Here is a 17,732-nt window from a genome sequence, read left to right on the forward strand (position 1 = left end):
AACAACTGTGGCTTTGCAGATAAGATGTTCCTTTGAAGTAATTTAGGCATCTGACTTCTTTAATTTCATGGAGTGTCTGATGCAGAAGTTGCTGGTTTTCAGTCAGGCTGCAGTCTGTTTTAGTTGGGTGTACGTGCACTTTAGAAACAGCAAATACATTCCTGGAATTACCAGCAGCATTTGGGATGGAGCTGCCACTGAGTAGATGGGGTAGCTGCTCTGTAGAGGAAAACCGTGAAGGAGACTGCTCTCTTCAGGCTACTCTAACACTTTGTCCAGCAGTGCCACTAGTGATTGCTGCTTTGAAGTGTCTCCTCTGTCCTTGTTCACCTCTCATTAGTTCAGACTATAGGGTTTTTTGTTTTGGTTTGGGGGGGAAAGTTGTTGGGTGTTTTTTTCTGTGTGTGGTTTTTTGTTTTGTTTGGGGATTTTTTTGTGTAAGCTTAGGTTCCTTGGTCAATTATTATTTTTACTTTGAGAAAACAGACATTCTTTACCCATCTTTTTTTTTAATGGAGTTCTTCTCTGACCTTGCTGCACTTGGAAGCAGGGAGCTCCTTTGCTTTTAGAAATAGGAAATCAGTCTGCAAATCATGACTAATTAGCCCCCTCCTCGGTGTTACATTTGTTTGCAAAACAGACATTTTGCTCTTAGATTTTTGCCTTAAAAATACAGCATGCTGGGCTTTCTGCACATCTGTTCTAGAAGCAGATCTCTCCCTCCAGGCAGGATGTGATTGATCTGTGTGTGGGTGAACCAGAAAATAGTGCTGATGCTCGTGTCACCCAGGGCTAGACCTCATTGCTGCTTCTTGGGGAGATTGTAGTTGGGATTTTTTTTGTCAGGGAGCAGCTGTAGCTGCTCAGCTCCTTTCCCTTCATGTCAGCACATCCTGGTGCAGTGTGTGAGCTTCAGCCATGAATGGCAGTTCCCCCTCTTCCTCATCTTTATCTCCACTGGATCCACTCCTGCAGCCACAGGGAAAGAGAAGCAGAGTCGGGTTAGATCTGCAACAAAACACATGTGGTTGGAGTGCAGCTACTAAAACTTGCCTGTCACCTGTACTGATGAGGCACTGAGTGTCCTGACAGCTTAGTGCCATTTGATCTGTGACATTTTCCCCATGCAGAGCTCCTTTAACACCAGTGTTCCAACTGTGCTTCATCTCTGGCTTGCCTGCAGACAGGGACCATAGAGGAGAAGATATTCCAGCGCCAGACCCACAAGAAAGCCCTGAGCAGCTGTGTGGTGGATGAAGAGCAGGATGTAGAAAGGCATTTCTCCCTTGGCGAGCTGAAGGAGCTCTTCACATTGAATGAGACCACCACCAGTGACACCCATGACAAGTGAGTATTCTGAATGACTCATGGCTGGCATAGCAAAAGTTTGGTTGTGTAATTCAGGGGTCTCCCAGGCAGCAGGAGGAAGTCCAGAGAGCGAGCTTCAAGTGTTTCTGCTTCTGAAGCTGCTAACCACCTAGTCATGAGCACTTCCTTGCTGTTCTCCCTTTTTGTTATTTAGAAAAGCTGTGCTGGCTGGACAAGTAAGCAAACTACCTTGTAGCTGCCTATTTTGGAGACAAATACTGCAGCTAATGAAAAGAGAAAAACTGATCAGAGCTGTTCAGATTGGTGGAGCCTAACTTGGCCCTTCCTTACTCCTCTCTTCCGGGTGAACAAATGCTGAACTGCTTCCCTTAGGGCTTCTCCATTGACTAAGAATTCATGAAGCCAGTGTTTAGTTCTGTTCTGGCAACTAAAAGAATGCTCTTCTTCATTGTCTGCCCTTCTCTCCCAGCCCAGAGACCTGTGGTATTATAGCCACCAGAAAGAGGACAGGGAGTGCAGGGAAAATGCTTCACTCTGTAAATTAAGACTCTTAATTCAGGCAAGAAGTGAAGAGGATTAGTTTTAAGCTGTGTCAAGGCTTAGCTCAGTGTAGGTATCCATTCTGCATGGTAACAGCCCTTGCTGACCTGGCTGCTGCTGCTGCTCTTTGTCTCCTTAAGTGACAGCTTAGTGGGGCATCTCCAAAACAGCCTGAGCACAACCTGGTGGCTGTGGTGGGTGCCAGGATGGAGTTTTGGAGCGTGGTGTGCTCTTTGAATTTAGGAGTCCTGATGCAATACTAACAAGGTGTTAGCAGCAGTCACTTGAGATCTGCCTTAAGCAACATCCCACACCTTTCAAGAGAAACTCCTCCTGAACTTCCTCTGGGTCTTGCTGGACCATTCCCAAATGGTTAAACATGAAGAGGGACTGCCATTGGCAACAGAACCCCCAGGTTTTCAAAATGTGAGTCACTCCTTACCTGTCACAAACACCAGAAGGTAGTTATCTGTTTAAATGAAACCACCAGTAATTCAGAAACTGAAAATCCAGGGGAATTAATCCAGCTGTTACTGGGCTGCAGTTCTGATCAGCCCATGGGCAGACGCAGCAGAGGAGCCTTGCACTGACCTTGACTGGCCTTGGCAGGATCAAGTGTCGGCGCTGTGTGAACGGGCACCAGGTGCGGCCCCCTCCCGACGGCTCCGACTGCACCTCGGACCTGTCCCAGTGGCAGCACTGCGCCGACAAGCGCGGCCTGCAGGACTCCGTGCTGAAGGCGGCGTGGGACGCTGCTGTCACCTTCGCTTTCCATCATCACTCCCACGAGGAGCAGCGAGGGATTCCCTGACAGGTTACTGTCCCCTGTGGGGGCAAGGGCAGGCTCAGAGGCAGCCTGCCCCACTGTGATCCCTTTCAAGGAAAGGGGCGGCGGGCAGCTGTGTGTGCTGGACTGTTGTGTGGCTGTGGGATGGCAGAACAGCGTGGCTCTGGAGCGGCTGCAAGGCCCTTGGCAGTGTTCAGTCTGCTGCAGCAAGGAGTCTGTGGCTTTTTCTTTGCTGTTGTATTGTGTGCCTGACAAACAGCCCCTTGGGAACTGGGAGTAATGGGACCTTGCATGCTTGATCAGATTTAGCACTGGTGCTCCTGCCTTTGGTATTTGTGCCTTCTACTCAGCCAGATTTTTGTCTTCAGGTTTAAGTTGAGCCAGGAGTTTTATAGCACTTGATGTGCAGTCGGGTTTTTTCTTTGACAGCTCTGGCTTACAGTTGCTGATCAAAACTTGCAGGATCCATTTTTGCTGTGAAATGTGAACCTTGCTGATTACTTGGGAACAAGAGGATTTTGTACAGGGGAAAAAAAAAATTTAGCTCATATGTTGAACATCTGGCCTGGAAGATCATGCAAGCAGTAGGAAATCAGGCTCTATTCCAGTAACTCCATTTCTAAAACCACTTGCTTTGTTATGGGCAGGATCCCCTGATCTAGCAGTGTTTTAATGAGATCACATTACATGACAGTAATAAAATTCACTTTGGTACATTATGGGTCTTAATTATAATTTTATTATAAAAATGTTACAAAATAACAAACTATTCAAAACCTCTGTAAAATGACTACAGACAATGGAAAAGGGCAGTGTGATTGCAAATAAACAGCAAGCTACTTGGTACATAAAGAATTTTTTGGTGTAAAGTACAATTTTCCAAATGGAAAAAGGTCAAGCCTGGGGGCTTCGTTAGCTTGTTTTCTACTCCCTTTAGTGGAGGGAGGAGTTCTTACTTCATAGACCACAGAATGAAGTTGGAAGGGATGTCAGGTGATACTGTCCAATACCTCTCCTCAAAAACAGAATCGCCTAGACCTGATGGCTTTGAGTCTCTCCCACACTGGAGATGGTTCTTGGTGAGACATCAGCTGAAACAACATGAAATTTGCCACAACACCTAGTGATGTAAACAACTGTTTTTGTTCAGAAGCTCATTTGGTGTATGTCCCATTTATAACATTCAGAAAGGTGGCAGAGTTAGATCACCTGGAAATACATGGTCTGGTGTGTCATGGCAGTGTCCCACCCTGTCTTCAGATGAACAGCAGAGTGAAAAGAACAACTCCATACTGCTTGCACTGGGGAACAAGTCCCCACCTGTGCTGTGCAATGAGAAGGTGATGGGTTTCCTCCTGCTCCTGTGCCCTCACATGACACTGATGTAGTCAGCAAAGGCCTGGGAGGAGTCCCACGTGTCGTTGACCACGCTGCACAGGGCTCTGAGGCGCCGCAGCGCCTCCTGCGCTGTCGCTGCATCCTGGTCCAGCCAGTTCTGGAAGAGGCGGAGGTGTGTGAATGGAAGCTGTCCCCCTCTCTGCTGGATGTGGCCTTCCAGCTTCTTTGTGAACTCCAGGAGCCCATCGGGTTTGATGCAATTTGAGCTTTCCAGAGAAAGAAGAAAAAGAAAAAAATAAACATGAAGAGTCTAGGCTATAATTCAAGCAATTTAAATTACTGTTCCTGCTAGTGACTGCCAGTGCAGGTACCTGAGGATGTTTCAAGGCCAAGTGCACCTTTTTTCAGCAGTACAAAATCTAAGCCTTTCTCATGAAAACCAAAACTGAGTATGAAGGGCTGGAAACCTTTTTAAACCAAGGTGGTAATAACTACCAAGTTAAACTCATTATCCAGACCTCTTGCTACTGACTTAAGTAGACCTAGCTGTGCCTTAAAATGTTACAGCTGTCAACTCTGGACCAAGGGACCTGGCCCAACCTACAGGTCCCAGTGCAAGACTCAGCAGTAAGTGAACATTTATCTCTTCCTGCTGAGAACATCTGAAGGGCATGTGTCAGATCCTGTTATTTCTAGGAGATTAAAAGGTCAATTCCCATGTAGAGATGTGTAAATAAATATCAAGTTGCATGCTGGATTTAAACCTTGTTAGGGGCACAGTAACAATCGGGCTCCAAGCCTGCTGAAGGAGTGTGGCCATGGTTGAATAAATTGTCAGGCCTATGTACTCTGAGCAGCCTGAGCCACGAGGATGTAAAGAAGTGGGGGCAGAATCAAGCAAGGCAGGTGTTAGTTTTGCAGAAATGCCACCCCCATGTGCTTCATGAAGGTTGCTGCCTATCTGTAAGGCCATTCAGGGTCAAGAAGAGGGCAGCAGTTCTGACTGAAGACCAATGCTGAGGAAAGGAAAGCAGAGGCATTCTCAGGATGTGCCAGGAACAGTGACAGCATTCCCTTGCTATGAAGGGAACAGGCAGTGGGAACAGAGCTGTTCACATTGATGCCCAAGAATGCACATAGGGATGTTAGTCCCAATCTTCAGCTCAGGGAGGGCTGGCAGGAGGCTCCCAGGGGAGCAGCAAACCAAAGCTGCTTTAAAGATGGAGCTTGATTCCTTCTAAAGGTGAAATGTCTCCAAGATCCTGGAGGTCCCTGAGGGTGTATGTGCCCATTGCAGCATTCTCTGAGCTTTTCTTGGGCACACATTCCCTCAAGGAACAAAGCCATGCTTAGGTTTTCCTGCTGTCAGAGCCCAGTTCAGCTCTCCCTCCCAAAACAAGGAATTCCATGTTTAGAGCAGCAGAATACCTGACATCCAGCTGGCAGAGAGAAGAGGAGGAATCTTCAGAGAAAATATCTGCAAGGGCAACTAGCCTGTCATTCCCTGAAAGGGAGAAATGCACTGTTAGATGAAAATCAGAAATGGTCTTAAAATTTAAATTGCTATAGGGCTGGGATAAGAGTGCAGAAAATGAGTCTGTAAGCATGTGAGTGCAACACAAAGAGCCCACCCCTGGACCCTCAGTGTGTCCCCCTCTGTGATATCAACTGAGTTCATCCTCCTGAGCACAATGTTCAAGGCAATGAAAACATTTGCTGCTAGGGTAGTTTGTGTCCCTAGAGAAATCATGGTTTTGTTTGTGAAGTCCAGATGCAGCAGTTATTTGTTTTAGAAGTTATGTGTATTCAGGTTATCCCAAGCCTTCCTGTTTTACTTTGTTAAAATAACAGAAAGCAATATTCTGGATTTATCTGCAATTAATTTCTAAAACATTTCTACTTGGCCTGTGATTCAAAAAGCCTATCGCTTCCAGAAATTCCTCTTCACTTCTTTGACACAAATCCTCCTTTACTTGTTCTCATCTCTCCAGTGGCTGCCAACAGCTTTGAGACACAAACTGCCCAAACTTGGGCAAAATCTGTGCCTCTGAATCAGAGGCAGTGCATCTGATACTGGATCTGTTCCTGTTAAAGTCTGAGACAGACCAGTGTTCAGTCAAATCTGGAGATCTGCTGGAACTTGCATTTGCTGCAGAGAAAAGCAGCCATAATTCCTGCACAGTACCTTGGTACACTGCTGAATGCAACTGAAATCCTGCCTTTTAAAATGGATCCAGTGCTCCTTACTTTGTGAACTCAATCCCACTGTGCCTGCCTAGGGTAAGTTCAGCACTGCAGTCAGCAGCTCGTGGTGCTGACTGCAGCCCCCGAGTTCCCTCCAGAGAGCTGCTCCAGGGCCCCTCAGCCACGCACAGCATACGCACCAAGGCGGTTCCCAGGCAGCTTGAGGCTCTTGAGTGATGAATTTCTTTTCACTGCATTGATTATTTCTGACAAAAACTCAGCAGGAGAGCTTTCAAACAGCCGGCAGAAGGAAAAGGTGATTTCTATGAAGAAATGGATTTACAGTATGTATGAGTACTCCCTGCACTTCAGTATTCCATAACTGCATTCTGCAGACAGCTCCAGCCCCTAAACCACATGCAAGAACAAAGCTCCCCCAGCAGTGGATTGCATGTAACAGCACTTCTGCTGTGTCAGGAGGAGAGCAGAGATCACACCCAGGCAAGTGGCTCTGCCAGCTCACCCATTTAAAGGCTGATGTGCTCTGCAGGTTTTATAGCTGAGACTGCAGATACTTCCCTGCAGGATTTGCCAGCAGCTCCTCTGCTCCACTGGCACAAAGACAAGCATGTTCCCACTCTGACAACACCTGCAGATCTGCTCTAAATGTCTGTGACATTTGGCTAAATCTTACACATCCAAAGATCCCCTCTTAAATGCCAGCCAGCCAAAAGCAGCCACCTGCAGCACCTTTCCAAGCAACAGCATCCAGGAGCTGGCTGTACCTTGTAGGCCAGGATCCTGAAGCAGAAGCAGAACTTCTTTCTGGTGCTCAGCCAGGTTCACATCATGAAAGCTCAGTTTCTTCAGATTTGGAGTATACTCTAAAAGCAAAACAAGTTCTCAGATAAAGCACTGCACATCCTTGGGATAAAAAGACCCTGACCCAGCTACCAGCTAACACCCAGAAACTGACTTAGACTGTGGGTAGTTTGTGCTGGATTGTGGATAATTAAAAAGGAACCATTGTGCTGTGCAGGATCATCCACATAACACAGCATGTGGGACTGCTGACACCCATTTCCTTTTCTGAGGAGACTTCAAGGATGTCCACACTGCAGAGATGGACCCACCTAAGCTGGCTTCATGCTAGAGGATGGAAGGCCACAGCACAGAAGCTACAGTGTGTGTGCCCCAGTGATGCTGCCTATCAGTTAGCAGAGTACCTTTGAGCACCTGCAAAAGGAGCCCGAGCTCCTGGGGGCAGGGCAGTGTGGCACTGTCAAGGGACAGCTGCTGGAGGGACTTGGACGCCTTGAGCACCGGCAGCAGGAACGCAGTGTGCAGAGGTTCCCTGGGGAATCGGATCTCCAGCACCTCCAGGCAGCTTTCTAAGGGAAGAAAAACAATGAAGAAGTTTGATCTGGAGTCTTTAGTGTAGCTACAGCAAGCAGGAAGCCTGTACGCCCAACACCACCATCCTTTAGGTTGGTAGAAACTGCCTATGCACCATGCCCTGCCCTGAGGAGCTCTGGCAGCTCAGACCTGGGGTACATAATTACTTACAGCTCTCTCCAGGATTCCTGCCAGACCACAGGGCCACCAATTTCTACTGTGCTCACCAATGCCTGAGAAAAGGTCACCCTTTAAGGCACAAGCCAGTCAGTGTCTTCCCAGATCTTTCCTGACCCCACTCCAAACTCACTCAGGCTTTGCTCACTGCTTTTCTGGCAATTCAAGGGCTAATAAGGGTGATAGGAGACCTCTGAGCTGAGCACCCACTACTGTAGCTCCTAGGCTGTAATCCAAAGGCTTGGGCAGTGCTTTGCCATCTCCTGTGGTACTGTGATGATGAAAGGATGCTTTCCCTCAGCTTAAGGGTGTGTCTGATCTTACACACAGTCAATGGAATAGACAAAGTGGAAGCTCCCAGTCAATTTACAGATCTGGTGGGAGAGGATCCCCATGGACAGTCACAGATAGCAGGTTGTGACTGGCCCTGCACAAAGCTGATATTGCAGCATGCTGGAATACAGCAATAAAACATTTTCTCCAAGATTCCGGCTCCACAGAACACCTTAGACTGGAAAGGACAAACTGCAACAACTAAATCAGAAAGGTAAAGCTATGATTGCCTAAAAACAAACCACCACGACAGTGTTGAGTGAAGCCTGTGCCAAGCCTTTACAGCTCTACCTGCCTGCCAAGTCCTGGCCATCACTCAGAATGATGATTCCTACCTGGGATTTCTGCCTCGCTGCAGCGTGGACTGGCCTCTGGCCTGCTGCCCTCCAGCTGGTTTTTGAGGTCGAAGCTGACGGAGAGCGTGTGGAGCTGGGGAAGGGCGCCCAGGATGCAGCAGACCAGCTCCATGCAAGGCATGTGGGAGAACACGTCGCTCACGCGGAGCACGCGGAAGCGGCACTCTGGGTGGCGGGACAGGGCCCGGAGCCCAGAGAGGATGCAGGAGATGTTGGCATTCAGGCCTGGAACGGCATTTGTACAGAAAAGTGTCAGCTGTGTGTGCAGGCACTGACACGCAGAGCTGGAGCTGCAGCAATGGCAGCCCGAGTCAAAGGCTGAACTCACAGACCATTTTATCCATGCATCTTTAAGCTACGCTCTGTGCAGGGGAGATGCACATCTGGCTCATCCCTTTGCCCTCTCTGAAGGGTGTTTAAGCACAAAGCCAGGGGCTGCTCTGGGACAGAGGGATCCCATTCCCTTAAGTCCTCACACTCCTTAAACATCGCACCTAACGCCTTGCTCAAAATGGGCCACCAATACTCCTACAATGCCCCCTCCTGTGAAAACTAACGCAGGGTAAACCTGAGCAGTAAGCCAGACCATTAGAGCAGGGCTAGAAGGAAGTGTCCCATTCACATCACTGACCATTGTAGGACAGAACCAGGTTTTCTAAAGACACCCAGGAGCTCAGCAGGTTACTCAGAGTCCGACACGTCTCCCCAGTCAAAGGAATGGAGAACAATTCCAGCGTGGAGACACTTCGGAAGCGGTGAGCAGCTTTCAGAGAAAGGGTTCCAGCAGCTCCTCCCCTTTTCTTACAGCCAGCATGGCCAGTGCACGGAGATCCTGTGGAGGAACTAGTCCAGTTCTCAGTGTTCTCTCCCTCTGTGGTCCTGTTTTTTTCCAGTAACCCTGAATTATCCTCTCTAGCAACAGTAAAAACAAAATCATAGAGGTCTTCTGGGTCAGCATGGTGTCCCCTGCTCCGTCTGAGGCAGCGACGTTTCCTCCCCACTGCAGGTTTCTGCCATCTGCGTGTCTTTCGAGGAATGGGGTGACAGGACAGCTGCTCTGAGCTGGAACAAGGGGAAGAATCCCCCTGAATGCTGGTGTGGCCACAGGGCATCTCCCTGCTTGTCTCTTCACATGCTGGGTTTCGTAGGGGAGGACTTCTGGGGCCAGAGAGGACAGAGGCCATGCAAGCATCAGCCTCTTTTGGGGATCTCTTCTGGTTCTCAGCACCGCTCCCCTCCGGCTCAGCATTACAGCCCCTCTCTGCTCCTCCCTGTGCTGACTCCTGGCTTTGGGCTTTGTCCTCCTCTCTGCAAAGGCCACACGGGCTGCCATGATAGGCAAAGGCATTTCCTGAGCGCCAAAACCCAGCGCTCATGGTCAGGATGAGAACGAGAAGAACCGTGTCGGGAACAGGCCAGGAGCACATGGACACCTGGCTGACAGAGCCGTGGTGGATCAGCCGGTGAAGGAGCAAAACCAGCGAGCGCCTGACGGACTGGTCGCAGGAGAGGAGGTGCTGGAACTTCAGGACCCGCAGGGAGCCAGCCAGGTTTTCCAGCACCTTGTGGTTGTGCTCAGCAGTGAGCTCCACGGCCCCCTGGAGCATGTTGCAGAGGGTGAGCTGGGAAACGTGCGGGGAGCTGTGCAGCAGCGGCGAAAAGTGACGGTCGTGGAGGCGCCAGTCAGAGGACACGTCCAAGACACCGTGGAGGACATTGGAGAAGAATGTTTCAAGGAACTTCTTCCTCCAGCATGTTATGCTCTGCAATTGAACAACAGGGCGTAGGAACAAAAAGTCAGCATCCATTTTTCTTGTTCTTTTTAAGTTAAATTATTGCTGTCTAACCTGGTGTCCAAAAAAACCCCTCCTGCTAGCTCCACTGAGACCACTTCTCTAGTTCTCAGCATCCTTCCTCAGTGCACTCCTTGAAAACCTGAGTGAATCCTATTGCTCTCTTCATCCTCCTGGCCTAATTTAAACACTCACTCGTTTGGAGCTGGACCATTTTTTTTGCCTATTAAAAACCACGTCACCAGCAATTTTCTTCCAGCATCTATTTACTGGCTGTCATTAAGTTGTTTGTTAATGATTCTTCTACAATGATGAAAAAATGAAGCTGCTTCAGTTTTTCTACATAAAACCATTCTCCAAACTCAGTGTCTTCTCTGTTTTTCTCATGCTTTCTAAAACATCAGCACATTATTTGCCAGTGTAGGTGTAAACATGATAGAAGATACTGTTTTTATCCTGTTTCAGTGAGAATCTCTGAAGAGAAAGATTTGCTCTTTTGGCAAACTCCGTGTTGGGAGATGAAGGGTGTGGCTGTGCACTATGCTTCCCTTATAAATCCCATTTCCCAAATGTTTGTATCACCAGGGTCACACCTTGGTCCGGAGCTCTATGAACGCTTATAAACACGTGCCAGGAATTGACTGGAGGCAGCCAGAACGAAAACCTCAAGGAAAACAGCAGAAACAGAGCTCCTGTGTCGAGCCCCTTCTCCCACCAGAGCGTTTCCTCACCTCCGAGTTGGGCGGCCTGGTTTTCATCACATCGTCCCACAGCTTGCGCCAGATGGGCTGTGTCGAGAGGCCTGGGGGGAAGAATCATCAACCGGGCGCTTGCACCCCTCTCCCCGTGTCTGCTCCGGAGCTCGAGGGGATGCCGGGGCCCGCCCGGGTGTGGGGTACAGCCGGTGTCCCTGGGACCCCCGTGGGCCGGGGTTCCCCTCCCCGGCCGAGGGTCGCAGTGCCGCGGGCCGGAGCGGGGCCATGCCGCCCGTCTCTCGCCCCAGCAGTTTCAGGGCCCGTCCCTCCCGCCCGCGGGTGTCCCCGCGGGTTCGTCCCCGCCGCTGTCACCTGCTCTGCGCGCGGCGTCCTCGGCCCGCTCGAGGTGGAAGATGGTGAGGAGCGGCAGGAGCCCCCGCAGGAGGTGCCCGGGCAGCGCTGCGGAGAGCCAGAAGGAGAAGGCGGCAGGGTGCGGGCGGGCCCGGGCCCCGCGCCCCGCCGCCCCGCGCCGCCCGCGCCTTACCCCAGACGTCGCGCTCCAGGGCGGCCATGCTGCGGCTCACGGCGGCCGCGCTCAGCGCGAACAGGCTGCGCGGCCGCTCGGCCGCCATCACCGCCTCGGGCCCCGGCCGCCCGCCCCGCGCCGCCATCTTGGGAAGCGGCTACAGCGCGCGGCCATGTTGGGGAGGTCGGGCCGAGCAGCGGGGCGGACAGAGCGGCGGCAGCAGCCCGACCGCGCCGCATCCGAGGCCGAGACACAAAGGAAAGAGAGAGAGGAAAGGCGGGAGCGCAGCTATGGCCGTATTGGCGCCGCCACACTCGCGGCCGCTGCCGGCTGCCATGTTTGGAAGGGCCGCGCCCGGACCGAAGCACCGCCCTGCGGAGGGAGCGCTTCCGCTTCGGGCGCGGGCAGGGGCGCTTCCGGCGGGTGACCCTGGCGAGTCCTTCTGCGCGGCGGAGCCATGGGGCAGCGCGGCGAGCCCGAGGTGAGCGCGGCGCGGCGCGGGGCCCGCGCGGCCAGCCCGCAGCGCCGGGCGGGCCCTGACGCTCTGCTCTCTTGTCTTTCCGCAGGAGGAAGAGGAAGAGCTCGTGGTAAGACGGGGAGGCGCGGCGGGGACCCGCAGCTGCCGGCGGCGGCTGCCCGGGGCCGTCAGCGCACAGGCCCGGGGGGCTCGGGCGGGGCCGCGCCGTGCCCGCGGTCCTGAGCGCCCCGGGGGGGCCGGGCCGCGGTCTGCGTGCGGGGCTCTGTGGAAGGGGCTCGGGGGCAGCGGCGTGCGGGGCTGTGCCTGTGCTGACCGCAGCGCCGTGCCCGCAGGACCCGCTGACCACGCTGCGGGAGCAGTGCGAGCAGATGGAGAAGTGCGTGAAGGCGCGGGAGCGGCTGGAGCAGTGTAACGAGCGGGTGTCCTCCCGCTCCCAGACTGAGGAGCAGTGCACCGAGGAGCTCTTCGACTTCCTGCACGCCAGGGACCACTGTGTAAGTGCGGCTCTGAGCAGCGCTGCCTTCAGTCCCTCTTTCTTGTTTAGATTCCTCCTTGTTACAACAGATCTAGCTGGGATTCGGTACGTGCTAAACAATCAAATAACTCAAACCCAGTGTTTGTGCCCTGCAAATGGCACTTAGCTATTTCTGTATTGTACTTGCCATTTTAAAGTTAAACCTTTTGAACCTGAGCTGAAGCTTTGTAAGGCATCTCAATAGCTTTATTGAATGACTTTTTGCAGAACAAAAGCCAGGGCTGTGGAGCTGTGTGCATTGTTGGCCCAGAAAACCAATAGGCAGCACCTTGCTGATTTCTGTCCCTAAACCATGAGTTATTGAGGGCTCTCTTTCTTTCCAGGTTGCTCACAAGCTTTTCAGTAAGCTGAAGTGAAGGGGGGCATGGTTATCCCATCTGCTTCCAGCCAGTGCCAGCGGTTCCTGGGTCACAGTTCTGCTTCCTGCAGTCCATCCTCTGTGCTGAGCATGAACGAAACGGCTTCCTGGCAGCCTGCCACTGCCTCTGTGCTCCTGGAAGATGTGCAGCTGTGCAAAAAAACAAACCAACGTGTTGATGTTCTGTAATTTTCAATATTAAATGTTGAGAGTTCCTGTGGAAGTGCTCTGTGTTTATTTGCTGGTTCTCGTGCTTTTTGTGCTGGGTTAAGGTGAAATCAGTGTGTGTCAGAGCTCAGTTAAGGGCAGGAGAGTTTTCCTCACTTGTGATAATGTCGTTTTTGTGCTGCTATGGTGGACATCTGCTGATGCCCAGTGCCCTGGGGAAGAATTTGTTGGAGCCACAAAGGTTATTCCTAAGCCCCTCAAGGCCAGCGTTGTTCACACAGTATGTTCTGGCCAAGTTAGACTGAAGGGAGTGACCCTTTCCTAGGAGAGAAGTGTGTCCCCACCCTCAGGGTAAGGCTGTCAGTTGTCCTTCACTGTCTCATGCTTCTGCCAGTGGCTGGAAGAGCCTCCTGGCAGCAGCCAGCGCTGCCTTCTATCCCAGAAACCAACCGTGTGGCTCTGGAGCTGCATGGGGGTGGTTCACCTGCTCAAGCCCCGGTCACCTGAGGGGAGCTAAAGCTTTTCTGGGTGAGTTACCAGGGTTCTGCTCACCCTGGGACTGTCCTGCCCGTGCTCTGCCTGCTCCTTTCGCCAGAGAGAATGCCTGATAGGAGGAAAACTAGGGTATCACTGCTATTTAAAGTGAAATGAAAGTCACCGCCTTATAAATCACAGTTCTTTATCCATGTAGTGGTTCATGGTCCTTTTGCTGACGGATTTCAGACTTTTATTAGGTTAAGTGTATAATGTAAGTTCCAGTAGGTTTTGGTGTGGGGTTTTTTTGGTGGTTTTTTTTTTTTTTTTTTTGGTTGGTTGGTGGTTTTTTGTTTTTTCCCTGCGGCACAGGGCAGGGCCCAGCCGTGCCTGTGCAAAGCGCGTTTGTCGCCGGACCCTTCTCAGCAGCTGGTGCCCAAACCCAGCTCAGTGATGACCGCACGTTTAGGTTGGAGGGGACCTTAAGAGACCATAGAGTACGGCCCCGTTCCCGATCCCCGCAGCCGCGCCCCGGGCGCTCCCGGTCCCGCCCCGGAAGGCGAGCGGCGATGGCGGCGCTGGGCGGGCGCGGGCGGGCGGCGGCAGCGCTGCTGTGCCGGGCACCGGGAACGGGAGCGGCACCGCGCCGGCACCGGCACAAGGAGAAATGGGTGAGCTGGGCCGGGGCGGGACCGGAGCACCGCAGCCCGCGGCGCTGCTGGCACCCCGCGCTTGTCCCCGCTAACCCCATTGCTCCCCGGTGCAAATCCCCTTCTCGTCCCCCCATTCCCCCTTCTCGTCCCCCCATTCCCCTTATCGTCCCCCCGTTTCACCGCTCGCTGCACCCTCCTGCCCCCGCTCTGTGTGCAGCCCTGCCCACCCCGGGCCCCCGGCCACATTTTGGGAGTTCACAGAATCCTGGAATCACTGAATGTGCTGAGTTGGAAGGGATGCATCAGGATGCAGCTCCTGGCTGTGCACAGGACACTCCTGACAGTCCCGCCCTGTGCCTGAGAGCATTGTCCAAATGTTTCTTGAACAGCCTTGGTGCTGGGACCCCTTCCCTGGGGAGCCTCCTTCAGTGCCCAAGCAGCCCGTGGGTGAAGAGCCCTTTCCTGTCTCACAGCAGAAGCCCCCGTGTCACAGCTTCATGCCATTCCCTCTGGTCCTGTCACACTCACACTCCGGAAAGGCCTCATGGACTTCTGGCAGCACAGTCCCAGTGCTGGATTGAAAGAACATGAAAGCTGAGTGGACAAGCTGGGTTTGGGGGTGTTTTGTCTTTGAACACTTCTGTTGTTTTTCCCCACCAGGCCGCCACAGCCCCGCGCATCCCGTCCACGCGGCTGGCGCTGCACCACTTCGACACGAGCTACGGCCTGCACCTGGGCGCCCTGTGGCCCTCGGTCCGTGCTGGCCTGCTCTGCGAGCAGAAATACGGGGCCCTCCTCAACAACTTCGCTGCTGCTGGCCACGTTCCCGAAGAGCTGGAGCTGCTCAACGCCACCGATTTCATTTCTGAGGCCACCCAGAAGGTGCAGCAATGGCAGCGGGGCGCAGCTGTGGGGGAAGCGGCCCCACGGTGCCAGGAGGGCTCTGGTGAGGGCAGGACTGCGATGCAGGCAGAAATGGTGACACAGGCAGAGACGTCCCCACCACTTAGTGCCTCCATCAGCTCCAAAATCAAGTGTTACACCTTCCCCAGGGGTGACATCACGCGCTTTCGCCCTGCACGGTGAGACATCCCTGACAGACCCCCCTGGTCTTTTCCAGCCTCAGGGGTTGCTTCCATGTGTCCCCATCCTCACTTCCAACTGCTCCTTTATTTTCTTTTCCCCTCCAACATTTGCTTTTTTTATGCACACTGATGATTTCCAGGCCGGATGCTCTGGGGCTCCTCGACTATTACCTCATGGATGCAGCATCTCTCCTGCCTGTGCTGGCACTCAATGTGCAGCCAGATGACTTTGTCCTCGACCTCTGTGCAGCTCCGGGTGGGAAGACTCTGGCTCTGCTGCAGACTGGGTTTTGTGGTGAGTGGGGATGGGTGTTCCCTTGTTCCCATGTGTAAAACAGGGCTGCAGCAGTGTACTGCACCCGTTCATGCCTGACCATTAATGATTTCTGTGTGGAAGAGCTGGGGATCAGGTGTGTTTCTGCAGAAGTGACATTCCCAGTGTGCCTGTTCTGTCCTGTCAGGGCATCTGGCAGCCAACGACGTCTCCGTTTCCCGGACAAAGAGGCTGTACCAGATTCTCCATAGCTATGTCCCCAAAGAAGTCAGGGATACTGTGAGTGTCACGTCCTACGATGGAAGGGACTGGGACCAGGTGAAAGGAGGCACTTTCCATAAGGTATGTGTTGGGAACCAGTGAAGATAAACCCATCAAGTTCACTTCCCTCTTTTTGAGGCAGACAGCAGTTTATCTTTCCATATAACTGTAGTTTTCTGTAATCATAAATGAAGAGAGAGAAGACCAAGCCACACAAGGAGTAATATTTCCTCCTGCTATCCCTTCCTGCAGGATCTGGTGCATATGTGCATCTGGAGTTGTACCTTTACTTGCCTGTGTAACACTGTTTAGAAATCCTGTTCTTGTCCATCACCTGGAAGGGGTTAAATGTGAAGATTGGATAATTCTGGCTTCTCAGCCATGTCCAGCCACAGGGGCTGGGTCTGGTGTTCCAGGGGCTGGGTTGGGTACTCTGGGAGGCTGCAGCAGCAACGCCCATGTGTGCTGCAGGAGCATTGCCAGGGACACACACAGAGCAGGGACATTAAATGAGGACACGAGCAGGATGTTTTCCTCCGTTTTTGCATGTTCCAAAAATGCCAGAGCAGCCAGATGATTACAGTTCAGTGTGGTGACCACCTGTGTTTGGGCACTGAGAGCTGTTGGCAGGGGTGGAGGAGGTGGGTGTGGGGCTGGCTGCAGGAGGGGACTCGCTGAGCTTGACCTGTGCAGGGGGCTGAGGTGGGACCTCTGCTGCTGCAGGTGCTGGTGGATGTGCCCTGCACGACAGACAGACACTCTGCCATGGAGGAGGACAACAATATCTTCCACAAGAGGCGAACCAAAGAGCGACAGATGCTGCCCATGCTGCAGCTGCAGCTGCTGATGTGAGTGAGCTCAGTTGTGTTGTGTTCCCTGAAACCTCTCCTTACTCTGTCCCCAGCTGGGAAGTGTGGAAACCATGCGTAGTTTTCTGGCAGTAGCTGGAACACATGAAGTCACAGTAAGTGTAAGAAAGTGCAAATGTTGTTGGTCAGATCACTTGTCCTTCTGTCCCCAGCAGTAGCTGTAGGATTTAGGGAGAAGGGTCTAAGGAACAGGATGGGTACAGTTGTTCTGAGTGGTGATCTCCTGGGTCCTGGCAGTCAGCCCTGGAGGATTCCTGCGTGCCCACCTATCCCAGCACACGGGAGGACGTGTGGTGCTGGGAAGGGCCACAGCTTGTCACTGTGTGCTGTGGCAATAAGCAAGCAGCTTAGACAACCCCATGGCAGCACTTGAACTGCAAGAATCTCTTCCCCTGTATGTATATCCCGTTCCTTTGGATGTGACTGCAGGATTACACCTTCCAGCTGCTCTCCACTGGCATTCTCCCACGTTAAATCCTTTATCAATATAAGCACTGTTTGACTCTTTGCCCTGGCCCAAAACTCTCCTCGTGTTGCAGTGACACTGCCGAGCCTGTGGAGTTCAGTGGGGGTTGTCTGTCACTTCCTACCAGTTCCCTGTTGGCTTCCCAGTTTCGGTGGGTGGGGAAGCCCCTCAGTGTCCCTCCCTCAGGGTCCTGCTGGTGACCATGTGCTGCTCCCCTTGCTGCAGGGCCGGGATCCTGGCGGCGAGGCCGGGAGGAGCTGTGGTGTACTCCACGTGCTCCCTGTCCCCGCTGCAGAACGAGTGCGTGGTGGAGAGGGCTCTGGACGTGGCAGAAGCCCAGTTCAACATCAGCCTCCACGTGGAGGGCTTGAGCCACTTCCGGACGCTCTTCCAGGACACGTTCTCCTTCTTCTCGGACTGCCGGCTCGGGGAGCTCGTCCTGCCTCACCTCACAGCCAACTTTGGGCCTATGTATTTCTGCAAGTTACGCCGCATCTAGAAGGGGCAGCAGAATCTGTCTGCTGTCAGGAAATAGTCCAGTATTTAAGGGAAAGCAGAACTGCTTTATATTTATTTTTCTTTCTAAAATGTCCCCAAAGGAAGCTTGATTTTTTTACTGCACACAGGGGGAATAAATGAGAAAGACCTGCTGTTTTGT

At 52.5% G+C, this 17,732-nt stretch overlaps 4 protein-coding genes across 7 annotated transcripts in view; 3 read left to right on the top strand and 1 right to left on the bottom strand.

Moving 5' to 3' along the window:
• RAD54L (RAD54 like) overlaps window positions 1–3,375 on the top strand; it is a 48,765-nt gene extending 45,390 nt beyond the window's left edge. For all 3 annotated transcript variants that reach the window (XM_064428763.1, XM_064428764.1, XM_064428765.1), the window contains 2 exons: window positions 1,184–1,347; window positions 2,479–3,375. In XM_064428763.1, coding sequence (XP_064284833.1) covers window positions 1,184–1,347; window positions 2,479–2,680 — 366 coding nt within the window. In that variant the 3' untranslated portion in view covers window positions 2,681–3,375. The remainder of the gene's footprint in view (window positions 1–1,183; window positions 1,348–2,478) is intronic.
• Window positions 3,374–11,746, bottom strand: LRRC41 (leucine rich repeat containing 41). Of its 2 annotated transcripts, XM_064428762.1 has the most exons (10): window positions 11,472–11,746; window positions 11,300–11,386; window positions 10,964–11,034; window positions 9,071–10,202; window positions 8,419–8,664; window positions 7,405–7,569; window positions 6,964–7,062; window positions 6,379–6,501; window positions 5,423–5,498; window positions 3,374–4,260 (listed from the first exon to the last, which is right to left on the bottom strand). In XM_064428762.1, exons 1-10 carry the CDS (start codon window positions 11,596–11,598, stop codon window positions 4,026–4,028), a joined length of 2,361 nt encoding a protein of 786 aa, XP_064284832.1. In that variant the 5' UTR covers window positions 11,599–11,746; the 3' UTR covers window positions 3,374–4,025. The 2 variants fall into 2 exon arrangements, 1 of the variants encoding a protein (XP_064284832.1); XR_010366491.1 differs by lacking the exons at window positions 3,374–4,260; window positions 5,423–5,498; window positions 6,379–6,501 and having other exon boundaries at window positions 7,155–7,569.
• A 50-nt stretch (window positions 11,747–11,796) lies between these two features.
• LOC135305270 (cytochrome b-c1 complex subunit 6, mitochondrial) lies at window positions 11,797–13,047 on the top strand. Its single transcript, XM_064428768.1, has 4 exons — window positions 11,797–11,934; window positions 12,020–12,040; window positions 12,264–12,425; window positions 12,790–13,047. Exons 1-4 carry the CDS (start codon window positions 11,911–11,913, stop codon window positions 12,820–12,822), a joined length of 240 nt encoding a protein of 79 aa, XP_064284838.1. The 5' UTR covers window positions 11,797–11,910; the 3' UTR covers window positions 12,823–13,047.
• Window positions 13,048–14,025: 978 nt separating this feature from the next.
• On the top strand, window positions 14,026–17,724 carry NSUN4 (NOP2/Sun RNA methyltransferase 4). Its single transcript, XM_064428769.1, has 6 exons — window positions 14,026–14,137; window positions 14,780–15,201; window positions 15,345–15,499; window positions 15,666–15,820; window positions 16,463–16,587; window positions 17,300–17,724. Exons 1-6 carry the CDS (start codon window positions 14,036–14,038, stop codon window positions 17,571–17,573), a joined length of 1,233 nt encoding a protein of 410 aa, XP_064284839.1. The 5' UTR covers window positions 14,026–14,035; the 3' UTR covers window positions 17,574–17,724.
• The last annotated feature ends 8 nt before the right edge of the window (window positions 17,725–17,732 follow it).

This window comes from Passer domesticus, chromosome 7, assembly GCF_036417665.1.
Source record: "Passer domesticus isolate bPasDom1 chromosome 7, bPasDom1.hap1, whole genome shotgun sequence".
NCBI classification, from domain to species: domain Eukaryota; kingdom Metazoa; phylum Chordata; class Aves; order Passeriformes; family Passeridae; genus Passer; species Passer domesticus.